General features: G+C 33.6%; 1 protein-coding gene across 1 annotated transcript in view; it reads right to left on the reverse strand.

Moving 5' to 3' along the window:
• Positions 1-292: 292 nt before the first annotated feature.
• The window catches only part of LOC145660837 (uncharacterized), a 91,981-nt gene continuing 78,817 nt past the window's right edge, over positions 293-13,456 (reverse strand). Inside the window, exons 13-15 of the mRNA XM_081726258.1 lie at positions 11,672-11,750; positions 5,034-5,132; positions 293-429 (exon numbers count right to left, since the gene is read on the reverse strand). Coding sequence (XP_081582384.1) covers positions 293-429; positions 5,034-5,132; positions 11,672-11,750 — 315 coding nt within the window. The remainder of the gene's footprint in view (positions 430-5,033; positions 5,133-11,671; positions 11,751-13,456) is intronic.

Raw genomic sequence — 13,456 nt, forward strand, 5'->3', positions numbered from 1 at the left:
CATGTTCACTTAATGTATAAAAGTTCAAATTCAATTTTCAAAAAAAAAAAAAAAACACTTATAGGACATTGGAAAATACTCAACCTGTAACATCTAGTAAATTTTCAGACCCAAAATAACGCGGTTTTTTTGTTTCTGTGACTTGTTTCCTTTGCGTTACATCTTATAGCGTACCACATTTTTTAAAGAGAAAAACACATTTGAAGAATTACATTGAAATGACTTTCCGTTTGTTGATTTGTAAAATGTTTCGATTATAATTGAATAATCTGCATACTTACTAGTAAATTTCTTAGAAACTCTTCACACAAACTTCTCTGTATGAAGTACCACCATCGTCGTTTCTATACCTATAGACAGCACAGCCTACATTTTCCACATCTAAACAATTGTTGTTACCGGACCGTGGATTGCACAAATCTTTTACTTCTGAAAAGAGTTAAAAACAATTATATTAGCTTTAGTTATATTCTTTGAAATATTGAGCTGTCATTTGACAACGATATTGTATATGTGTTTTCTGAATTTCTTCTATTTTTGTATCTTGGTTTTGGGGCAACGGTCCTTAAAACTACACAACCTGTTGTGTAGAAGAAGAAGAAAAAATAAGATATATGTTGTTGATTTTAAATATAAAGAAATAAGGTTTAATCTTAGTAGCTGAAAATATATGTTGATTTTATATGTATATTTAGTACTTATAGTTATCGTAACACCAGATAGTTGTTTATTTATACGTTGCTATGACAACCGAAAAAAGAAAATTATTATTAATGGAGCTGTGAAAAGGAATAAAAGGTAATAGTGATACAAGGTGACGTGCCTCATTTAATGTAATCTGATCATGTTAATATACCTTAAAAATTACGCGATCTATTGTCTAAGTGTAGCATATAAAATAAGAACAATAATTTAACCGTTACAATTTTAGATTAGTAGTGCAACGTCTACTGTTTGAAACCATATTGGTAGTATCTCTTATGCGGAGTTATGTATGATTTTCTTCTGCTTTGGTAATATATTTAATAATCGGTCGGGTCAGGAAAAGATCGCTTTAGATGAAACTGAGTTATTATGCTGAACGCATTGCGATTGAACCACAGAAGCGTATGTAGGTAGTTTAATTTCGGAAATATATCAGCAAATGACAGTGAAACGTGTTTGGTATGTGTCATTACATTGTATGAGATGGTAATGTTACACAGTATCTTCCAGGTTACACGAAAGTTAGAGAAAGTAACTTGTCATTGATTTATCCCGAGCGTCTTATTTATATAGATCTGAGTGACATCAATTCGAAACAAGGTAGGCGGAGGTAAATACGCCATGTCAAGGTTGTTGGATTTTTATGACCTTAACGTTCATGAAACACAAAGAAAAACACATGTGCGTTGCAGAGTAGCCTTTTCCGTATGTAGAAAAATGTGACAATGATGCGACACACTTCTATTTTGTACCCAAGGTAAAAGAAAAAAGTGTTACAAAGTAGCGTATTTACCAACACGTGCAGGTAATTACGCCAAGTCTAGGATAGTACTAGAAACCTGTAATAAAGCTTCCAACTGCTTACATCGTGTGTAATATACAAATTCAAATATTTCTACACAAAATAGCTGAAGCAAGAAATAGTATAACCAAAGTACAAGATGAATATAAAAAGATATAAAGGAAAAAGGATAGCCTGTAAAGTTGAAACGAAGCTCCAAACTAAGAAGTTTTAGTCCATAAGAACAGAAACAGTGTCACTGTACTGTCACTTAAAAAACTCCACCGATATTGCATGGAACATGTTTGACAAACGAAAACATCTTTGTCTTCTACAGTCAGTCCTGCACAAGTCCTGGCGTATTTCACTGCACCGTGCTTGGTATTGATTTAATAGCCATGGAATCACAAATACTGAAGTTACACTTACAAACCAAAGTATTCCTAGACGGACACGAAATGAGGCGTACATTGCTGTAAACAATCGGCAATGTTCTGAGTTAGTGCGGTACTAGTAACGGATTCTTACCTCTATTGAAATAATAACGTCCATCCACGAAACCTTCCCGAAACAAACAACACTGCACGGCGGGACGATCTCAGCGCTGTCTCATGGAGTATTCATGAAATCGGACTTGTCCAAGATTGTGGCACATATTAGAGGCGGATTCTACAGGATTTCGTCTGAAACGTCCCAGTATTGAACAGTTGGCATATGTAGATGCACTGGCGTATATACATGCAGTTACCTTAGTATTTGTTCTATTTCTTTTATTAAATAGAGTCACTGAAATAAAGTGTACAGTTTGAGTCTCACTTTTATACTCTTTCTGCCAATGGACACAGATGGAAGTCTTTGATGAAAATGTTTATGGAATGCTAATGTAGGAATAAACAGTAAAGCCCGAAGAAAACGAATGTCATGATTTTGAGCACTAGAAACGCACATGGATCAGAATGGAAATAGAGATTTTTCGCGTCGGACGTGAGAGTTTCACCACCAAGGTCCCGCGCCTCCACATTATTGTTTGTAGTGTACAGAACCTTACGTCTGCAATCCAAAGTTGTGAATTTATATAGGATACCATATCAAGCAAAATAATTAGGTTCAACTTTAACCCAATTAGATGTAAAGTATAGACGGTTGTCAGATGTTGCAATAATACAATTGTCATTGGCGCTTCCATTTCCGACTGGCCCATATATGACATTCGAGAGTGCATTTATGGTCAGACCTGTGAAAAACTGAAATGGTAAGAGCCAAGACGTTGAGAGACCAACGCAGTTAACAAGAAAATCTAAGACCTTCCTGAGAAGTAGTTGTTCCACAGACAGCTTCAAAATCATTATTTTTTGTTTATCACATTACTGTGTTCATCATCATTACGTTATGTCAGATTGAAAAGTTTATTTACCAGTCTTGCTGGCGATAGGGAAAGAAACGAAAACGCCAGGAAGTCTCCAGTTAGAATTGCCAGCTGTAATGCATTTTGAGTACATGCAGCTTTCTAAATTTCGATTTGAAATGCTCAATACTAGCTTCTTAGAAATTATGGCGTGGTACAGTGTTATTGTCATCATGCATCACAACAATTTCTACATTATTTGGTAAGAAGGAGGAAGAGAGTGATATTGTCAACTTTGGAAAATAATACAAAACTTAAAGGAATAAGCCTTAATCATATTTCTTAACAAAGAAAACCGAAATTGATTTTAAAATAATCAGCATATTTAAACAGAGACAGGTTCTAGCCCGGAGGCGGGTGCGACAATGTGACAAAAATTATGATGGTTGGTAGAATGTGGAGATACCATAGTTGATCAGAACGGTTCCAACTCGGCGAGGCATGAAGCGGATTAGCCCTTTAATGTTCTTTTCTGGGGTATTGCAAGCTATGTGTCTTTGTAACGCTATAAACTGTTGCTAGCTGTGTTCTCAGATGTGAAAGGCTTTGTGTAATAATCTATCAGACGTATTCAATAGGTTCAGGAATCAGGAGAACGAGTGACTGAAAAAGCAAAAAATATCTTGTTCAGAAATATGTTTAGGATGCAGTTGGCTACATGAAGGCACACTTTACCTGCTGGAACGTAGTTCTTTGCAGACAATATATGAAATGGAACACAATAGGCGTCAATACCTCATCGATATACTGTTCGCTGATGAAATATTTGTGAATGTAAAAGAGATATGAACGGCCACGAAATCAATAGAAATCTCTCACGATAACAAATAGTGCAGGTTCAGAGTTACAATGGAAACCCTAGGCGTTGCCTAAATTAATGTTACGATAGCGCCAGTTGTTGGTGTGGTCATTAGAGAACTGAAAATAGAAATCTGGTTCGTCGGAATAAAGGATGCATTGATAATTTTCTCTCTATGTGTGATTTTCGCAACAAAAAAAACTTTGTAGTGTCCTATTATCTTATTGAGTATTCAGTGGAGAGAAGTAAAAATTTGACAAGCTATCCGAGGAAAAAATATATTCTTAAGATACTGGGTGCTTTGCAGCAAGTTCGAGTGGTTTTGTTAGGTACAGGATGTAGCTCTGCAATCCGCCAGGACCATCCGACCAAGCCTTCTATCATGGCGCACAGCGGTATGGTCCAGTCATTCATATCCCACGAGTTACTATATAGTACATTCGTAAAACTACCGAGTCCAGATGCACTAATCTGTGGTTGCATTATATATAAACTATGTAAGTTGTTTAATGATTTGAGCTTATCTAGATAAAGTAGAATTTTATTTTTTTCGTTTTATATAAAATATAAATAGCTGATTGCATAAAGGTAAAAGTAATGAGCAAGGACGTTGTGTATATTATTATGATTAAAGGAATTTGCTATTGCATTTATACTTTTAATAAAACAAGAAAGTATATATAAATATTTATAGGAAGCTTAAGATTACATGATTAAAGTTTTTATGACGAAAAGTAATAAAATAGTATAATGAAGTAGATTAAGTAAATTTAAAGACCCGTTCATGGAATTGAACCAATAGCCTCACACGTGAAGTATTACAACAATATGCTTGAACGATATGTGTAACCAAACAAAAGTTATTATTTTAATTAGAGAACCATCAATGTTTCAAAGTATCCATGTTTAGTATTGAGAACTATTCTATCTTCTACTATTACCCAAAACCGTCTACTCTTGTCTTATGCCCAAAACAAAGTTATCGGTACCTCATTACACTGTAAGTGACTTAAATTGGATCAGTGAACCAATGGAGAATTCTATTACACTTATTAGTAGGTAAATTAATTTGCGTTTCTATACCATCTTCTTGAATGCACATCTGAGGTCAGCTAACATTAATCTCTAACAAACAGTTTATTATCATTTCTTAGCAACAACCAGTTATTTATTCGTCAGCTGTAATCTACACATTTTTGCTAAGCTTCCATGGTTGAAAAAGCATATGTGGGATACAAACAAATAGTTTCTTGTTGCATTTGCCATTACACAAATACTCAAACATATTCTGTGCAATTTCAATCATAAATACTATCCACACCAAATTTTAATTTAATACGTACCACTTGGACTTACACAACGATCGTATTGATCGTCTTCGTCGTACAAAACTCTTTTACTGCCACAGTCTCGAATAAACGATATTGGGGCTTCATGGTACTCTGAAATGAAAAGACTTTAAAGTTTAATAAGGATAACATAAATTGTTAATTTTACATTAATTATAATATGGTGATAAATTAATACTAGGTAATAAAGGTAATTTAAACTTAATGGAAACAGAACTGAATCCAGCTCTAGTAACACATACTATTTCAATTCATAGGTCTCGATCGGCGAAGCTTGCTCTAAGTTACATTGGCTACAAGGTACGTGCATAATCTCTAACGCTTCGAACCACACGAAAACGTGCTTAGGAAATAAATTGGTGATCCCTAAAACAGTGGTATGAGCCATTTAAATTCAAAAATTACTCATCTTACTGCAGGAGGTATTTCAGTAATCATCTGTTCAAGGTCTCAAAAAAGAACTCTGGTAACGCGAAGAAACAAAATATCAATACAATAGTACCAAAAACATATTGCAACGTCGTGACAGAGTACTATGTTTCGCTTTTTGTACAATAAGTACGCTATCTAAACAACAAGCCTTTTCCACTGAGCTGATAATGTTGCCACACTGTTCAGTTCTTAAAGAGCAGGTATGAGATTTCAATGAGTATGCGAAGCAAAGTAGAACAACAAACAGAATAATATACGCATCTTACTAAAACCACCTTTCCAAATTCAACTGGACTCCTGTATACAAGGAGTACATTATGAAACGCCACACTACATTTTCAAACGATAATGTTTCTTACTAATCCGCTGTCATGGGCATAGTATTTAGCATTAGTGTACTTCCTGTCTGCAATGGTACATTCGTCCTACTTGCGTTATTACTGTTGAACAGTGCTCCAAACTGTGGATGTGTACACTGTAAAAAATGAAGTGTTGAAACAACAGAAAATGACTACCACTTTAGCGTGTTACTTGTGTGTTAACTCAGCATCAAGCACATTTTGTGTTGTTTCAACATCGCATTTTTTGCTGTGTACGGGCGTTTGTGAAACTGCAGTGTTCCTAGTTTATAGCACTGAATAATAAATGTATTTTTGTAAGTTTCTATTGAACTATATAACTGAAATATGTAACTTAATGTAATGCCGTTTAAAGGACATTACTTTGTGTTGGGTTGCCAAAATTGTATATCTGATGGTATTGGAGGTTATGCAAAGCAATTCATGCTGTCAATATTCCCACGTTATCAACTTAAGTCGACTTTTATTGACTAGTTTGAAAATTAACAAGGCCGTTTCAATACAGATGGCCCACTCTGTACGTACAAGTAGGTATTTTATTCAATAGATACAATTATTTAGATTCTTAATTAAAATTGTTATTGTTACCTAAACGTTTTAAGCATCCAGCGTGAACTACGTATTTGTCACTTCTTTCGTGGTATTCTCGAAGACAAGCATCTTCATTACATATATATCCGTCACAAGCTTCTGAAAGATCTATAAAGACAAAATTAATTTAAGTACACTCATGTCCAAAATTATTGTCACATGTCTATAAATATGTTGTTATAGGAATATGAACGACAACGAATTTGCGTGGTATTTCTTACAATGTTAACATGTGTATAATCGGCAAAGACATGTATGTGGCAAATTTTATGTCAAAAGAGCAGTAAATAAGAACAATAAAACGAAAATAAAACTTTATTGTCCATTTAGCAACATTTTGTTTTACTCATTCTAATTTTCGTATTTATAATTCTTTTTCTACGAAATTTACCATAAATATACATTTCCCGATTATACATAATAGTATCAGTATTAAAAATACCCTGCAAAATCATTTAATTATATACTCACAAGACAGTTACAGATATGCGACAATCATTTTGGATATGAGTGTACATAATAACAATGATGTGATACGTTAGGTAGATAAATTTAAATCCTTTTATGGAAGATACCAAGTAATAGTCCAACCAAAACCAAGGGAAAAATGTTCCAATGAGCGAAGATTTTACGAAGATTCGCTTAGAATATCTCGGAAATAGAAATGAATGTTTATACTGAGTCTTATTTAGAGTCTTCTAGAAATAATTACGTGCTTAAATAGATTTCACTGGTATGTCATTACCTATGTGTTAATGAGCACGGTATAGAAGAAATATTATTAATGGTTTCTGCCATACTAAGTAAATAACGGTTTGCAATTTGTGCCAGAAAATCATCTTAGTGAAAAATAACTTACAGTGGAGAACACATTTACAATTTGAAATTATTAATATCGATGTTCCTTTATATAAATAGAAGTTTTAGTTACTTAGAAAAAGATTTATTTTATACCTTTCTCAATTAAAATGTAGCGAAATTCATGATTTTATTTGAACTTTTCTTCATATTTTATATTTCATGTAGAATACTAAATGTTTAAAATATCACACAAAAATATATTTACTTCTGTCATAAAGAAATTAAAATTAGAAATCCTCACGCATTACGGGGTTGATATTGGAGCTGACGAAGATTTCGTTACTTATTCACTATTTTCCCTTTCATTTGCTTTCTTACTCTGTCCACACTAGAGCAAATGCTGCTGGGGTTTCTCTGGGTGGTTATTGAAAGTTTCGTAAAAGATTTAATCTATTAGATTCTTTCTGAAATTCAACTGGAAGGACAACCATCAGACACGCTGGTATTTGAGTATATATATTATTTTCTTAACCTTAGACAGTATGTGTGGGGACAAAGAAACAACATCATATACGTGGGTTCATTGATGGCTTTATTCCCATGATTTCAAATAATTCTTGAATTTACGTTTGTTTTTTTTAAATTTGTTTTACATTTGTGAAATTTATACAATTTTTAATATTCAATATTAGCATTTTTTACTTAACAGCAAATTCATTATAACTAAATTCGCTGCACAAAGTCATCTGATACTTAATTCTACGAACGCTTCATTTTCTGATCCAAAATAATGGTGTGTTGTTAAAAAAAAGATTGACAAAAGTCAACAAGTTCGCTAGTAAGAAAAAAAGTAAGTCAGAGGCAAACAAATAGTCACTGCTGCAACCTCTTTCAGACCAGCTACTTACTTTTCCAGTGGTATATTGACAATACTTGAATTACATCGTATGGTGCTTGGAAGGAGTTTGGTCCAAGTTCGAACGATCGAGAGGGCTTACACAACGAGATTTGGTTTGTATGATTACCATTTGTTCACATATTTTTGCACATTGCATTTCTCTTGTTAAACTGTCCTATTGTGTAGGTACTGAAAATGCATAAATATTACAATTTTCGTTCTAATTCGTTTTCGTCTGTGTGCCTGGTTAGATTATGTGTTGAAAGGTATTACGCACTGAATGTAATGAACTTTATCTAAAAATTTAGTTTTCTATATGGGGTATTATTGGTAACCCGCAGAAATGTGATTGCTACGTCCAAATGCTACTCAAATTTAGTTGGTACCGTAACTTTTGTTTTCAATAGTGAACATGGAAGACGTAGCTGACTACGGAGAGTTTATATTTCAACTATTTGAAGATTCATATATTTATGGACTCCTTTAACTAATGCTAAACACGTCGGTCCTAATTATATTCCTTATTTCGATGCAAATTGTATTTGGGATGGTAAAGACGACATGTCATTAAAAATAAGCGGAGGGTTGTTAAGCTAAATAACTAGGTATAGTATACGAATTATAATATTATTCTATAGTTCTTCTAAGACCATACTATTATATTTGCAAATCTATTTGGTTTCCAGTAGTACTTATCCAGATATCAGTCTAAGCCATGTTCCAGCAGGGATTTTAAGACCGTTCAAGACGAAACCAGTAGAAAGTTTTAATTATTTCGGCAGTATTCTACATCGATTTGTCTCCTGGAAATTTAAAATTCCAAAGAGTAATCTGGAGTTTAGTAATTTAATACTTCGTAAATAGTAAGATATGAAGGGCGGAAAATTCGAAAGGTTCACACGAAATAATAACGAAACAAGTACTACAGTAGACGGACAGCACATCCATTGTGATTTCACCAACACGCACTGGTTTTAACCCTACTGAAAATGTCAGGAGATGAGACAAAAACAGGGAATATGTTAGCAATCGTTGTGCTGCAGTCATTAAGAATTATAATCAATAGATGAGAGGATGAACTTAGATGATCAAATGCTGTATATTTAGGACATGGATTAGATTTTTGGAAAGAATACTACTTTTCAGAAATCTTTTTTATTTTTTGATTTGGTTATATTTAACTCGTGGTTCGAGTATGCTCAAGACTGTAAGCACGTAAATGATAAGAAACAAGGTAAGCTTGAAATTCAAGAATATTGACTTTCATTTTTTGAGTACCTTCTCTGTGGATTGAGTCAAATGCACTCTTGTAATGATTCTGAATGAGAAAAAAACTGCTGAAGATTCATCAAAACAGCGAAGATTAGCGAGAAACCTACCGCACTACCCGCACGAGACAAGATATTTGTCGGGTATAATCACCCGCTTATAGTGGACAAAATTAATGCTCCAAGTTGCTCATGGCATCACGAGTGTATGAATCGTGATCTATGTTTGTAAATTAACAAGTTTCGCAATTAAACTGTTTTATCAAGTTTCGCAAACCAGCAATGTAAGTATTCAATATTGTTATTGATTTGTCCTTTCTTAGTGTGTGTTAATTGTGAATCTGATTATGAAAAAAGAAAAATGTACATTTTTTAGTGCTAGTAAGAAGTATTATAAGTCACAATCCTTACTTTCATGAGTATTAGATTTAGGAAGGCTTAAGTACAAACCATCACAATTGTAAGTATTGTATTTTGCCCCTCCCCACTTTGGGGAATGCGTCAAAAAATATATTTCCTATCCTTTCCTTGGTTTTCTTTATGTTCTGTTGTTATAAGTGTATTATTGTCAAGAGGAATGTTGTTTCCTGACAATACGCATTCATTAGTCACATTAGAGCCATTATGATTCTCTTGTAAGGACCTGCTAATAGAACAATCACAAACGTAATTGGAATTCTGTCCGGAATGCTTTGTACTTTCTTGTTAGAGTTCACAACTTTTTAATATACCATTTCATGTAAAGGCATTGGTATGGATTAATAATTCTTCATTTCTGGTCGGGGTTTACACTCTCGTAGAAATTCCAAACATGATGGGTGTAAACCCAAAAATCCACCTGTTCCAAGAATGTGGAAAGTGTGAGAATAGTCATTCAAATAGTCTAATAACTTGGAATTTAAGAGAAAGCTGGTGGTAGTAACAATACAAATGTAGGCCATTCGGGAGATATTAAAGATTAATCTCTGTTTTATTTTAACCAATCCTAGCAGGGTAATAACATGCCAAAACTTCTGAAGTAGTACATTATTCGCGCTAAATCACGTGGCGTGTCAGTAAAGCATACCCTTTACTGACATTAAGTCGAGGATTAATTGAAGCGCTTAGAGAATAAAGGTGTTATGTTACATTTTTCGAAACGCTCAATTCTTGCGGTTCATGTTATATGTTAGTCATGCTACATAACACATCATTTACTGAGTCCTCGTCCCAGTGAAGAGATTTGGAAATGATGAAGGGTGTGTGTTATAAACATAGTTATGAAAGTCAATTTTCCCGAAAAATACAATTTGTCGCATATCACATTTATCCTCTAACCGCTTCAATTGTATGTCGGCATTTCCTCAACTCAAAATACGTCGAGATTTTATTTAAGCCAGCAGCCCATGTTGTTAAAGTATCACCAAGTGATAATATGAAGTTATTTGTTGTTATCGAGAGAATCAGTATTTCTTATTTCAAGTATGCGTACACTTTCGGAATGTTTAAAAATTATATATGTTGTCCTAAATGCTGCATTAATGTCAGAAATCTCCTAATTTAAAAACTGAAAGTAAGAACTAATTTAGGAGACAAGGGTCATGATGTGAAACCCTGTAAAGTGACCATACTGTATTACGTTAATTATAAACGTGATCCTGTCCTATAAACGTGATCACTATAGGAAAAATGAATCTTCGTTGTTCTGATAGGATTTGCGCTGCTATCGTAAAATGTCGTAACCAACATAACACTCAAAGCTCTCTCTCTATTCCGTTTGCATTTGTAGTTACCAGTTGGACGAATATTTCAGTTCATCTAAAAAGTTCATAGCTTACAGCGCTTCATGATTTTACAATTGTAAGACACATACCACAGATACTGCTACATGAAATTGCCCTTTGTATAATAAGAGCTTTCTTGGGAAGAAATTTTTGAAGCTACTACCTGGTTGTCTCATATTGCATAATTGAAATTTAACTAAATAAACATATGGGTCGTCGTCCAAGTAACTACGTTTGTACATTATAAAAACAAAAATCGCTATCTATTCCATTTCATGTTCTAATTCTCTAAAATTTGATATAGGAAAACTCTAATTGGTGGATAGTGGACAGGCGTAGTGATTTTTGAAGTAATAAACCTGCAAAATAAAGCAATAGAATGTTAATAAATCTTCAGATAAATTGAATTCGTAATTCTGTTTCAATCAAATCAGAAACAAGTACTTATTTTACTTCAAGTTTACTTGTTATGACTAGTATCCCAAATAGCCATTGTATAAAAGGTTGCTTATCAACTTACGTGAGAGGGCGCTCCTTTCCGTCGGATACTCCAATCGACCAGGATATGGAGGAAATTTTTCCAGAAATTTCTCTTCATACTACAGAAAAACGAAGAAGGATCTACAAATATTTCCTATAGAACAGAAATACGTAACTTCTGATATTCCTAGAAACCTAACTTAAAAATAATATTAATATATATTCTACTTTTAACATACGAACATTAATATTGATTTTAAAAGCTTTTCAATTTAAGGCTCAAATTTAGACTTGTGTAAACATACATTACTTAATTTACGGAATCCTATGCACAAGAAATGTGTTTGGCAAAATCGACTAACTTCTATCAAGTGAAATATAGAATTTAACAACTCAATTAATGCCATTGACGAAATTCGAAACTCAAATATAAAAATATCATTTACGCAAGTGATTACTTAGTTCATGTTAGTTGAAACGCTTCTTGTTAAATAACTTTTCATCACTTTAGTTATTTCTTAATGTACAAAAATTAAATCTAAATCTTTACCCGGTTCATTAACAGGGGAGTGTTTTAAAGAAGCAATATATGAATTTCAGAAAATACTAGTTTACAAGAATTCAATCCTAGTAACAGAACCTTACTCGCTCTTCTTCCATAATATCTTCATCCATCCCTGGTGGAAGAGAATTGTGATATTATCGCACTCGATTTACTATACCAATCTCCTCCGTATGTAATTAAAGTGAACCAAAAGTACTTAGTTTACAGATATCTATTTATATCTATTAATTTCACAGTCATTTGTTTTGATAAACATTATACCGGTTGCTACCGAGATACTTTGTTATTCATCACATTTTTCTAACATGTAACTTTATCAATAGTAGGGCATATTATTACATTTTTGGTTGAAATTCCTTACATATCGTTGTCAAAACTTAGTTTTATATAATTGCGTTAACACTATAACTACCAGGAAATTAATTCTGTAAGAACTACTAAAGGGGTCATTTTGACCCCTTGTGTTTTAGAGGTGTTTGAATTGAAATTTGGCATTCGTTTGGCAAATAAGACTTGATGTGACTTGATATAAAAATTAATATGCGTTAGAATCCACACTAGCTTTAATCAGGTATCAAACCATGGTCCCCTACGCAGGCCAGTAGCCAGCCCAAAAATGCAGGGGGCCCGGCTGAATTTAGGGACGACCGATGCAACCATATTATAGTTCATCACTATATTATAGTTTATTTGCCAGTCTACCGTGAAAAGTTTAGGATGCACCCAAAATGTAAGGGAGGCCGGCCTCCAGACTCCCCTGGATACAAGCCTGCAGGGGAGCCTACGCCCAAAATGTTGGACAATATGTGAATAAATGTACACTTGAAATCTTTTTAAAGAAAAACTCAGGGACGTTTCTTATACCAATAGGTTGCGCATTTATTTACAAATATAAGATGTGAGCATATAAACGAGTACAAGTTTCAAGAGGAAATCAAAATTTTGATAATAGTATTATATTGAAGGATATAGGAATAATTTCAATGCACTGAGTCCGCTACATGTCCCGATTTGGCACTTGTTCCTTTTTCCGGTAGAAGTTGTTGAAGCTCCTAGCAAATCATTCGAAACACGATTTTGTCTCATTTTCTCAGAATGCTCCTTTGCCAACTTGAAAAGACAGAACTTCTCCAATTTTGTGCCTACTAATATGCTTATTTCTAATACACTTGTATAAGATATGAGATTTTATGGCGGCCAAACCAAATAGGTAATAAAAGATCTATGCTGACCATTTTCTTTTAACAGCCTTCATAGGAT

Source organism: Thermobia domestica, chromosome 9 (genome assembly GCF_964235325.1).
Source record: "Thermobia domestica chromosome 9, izTheDome1.hap1.1, whole genome shotgun sequence".
Taxonomy (NCBI): domain Eukaryota; kingdom Metazoa; phylum Arthropoda; class Insecta; order Zygentoma; family Lepismatidae; genus Thermobia; species Thermobia domestica.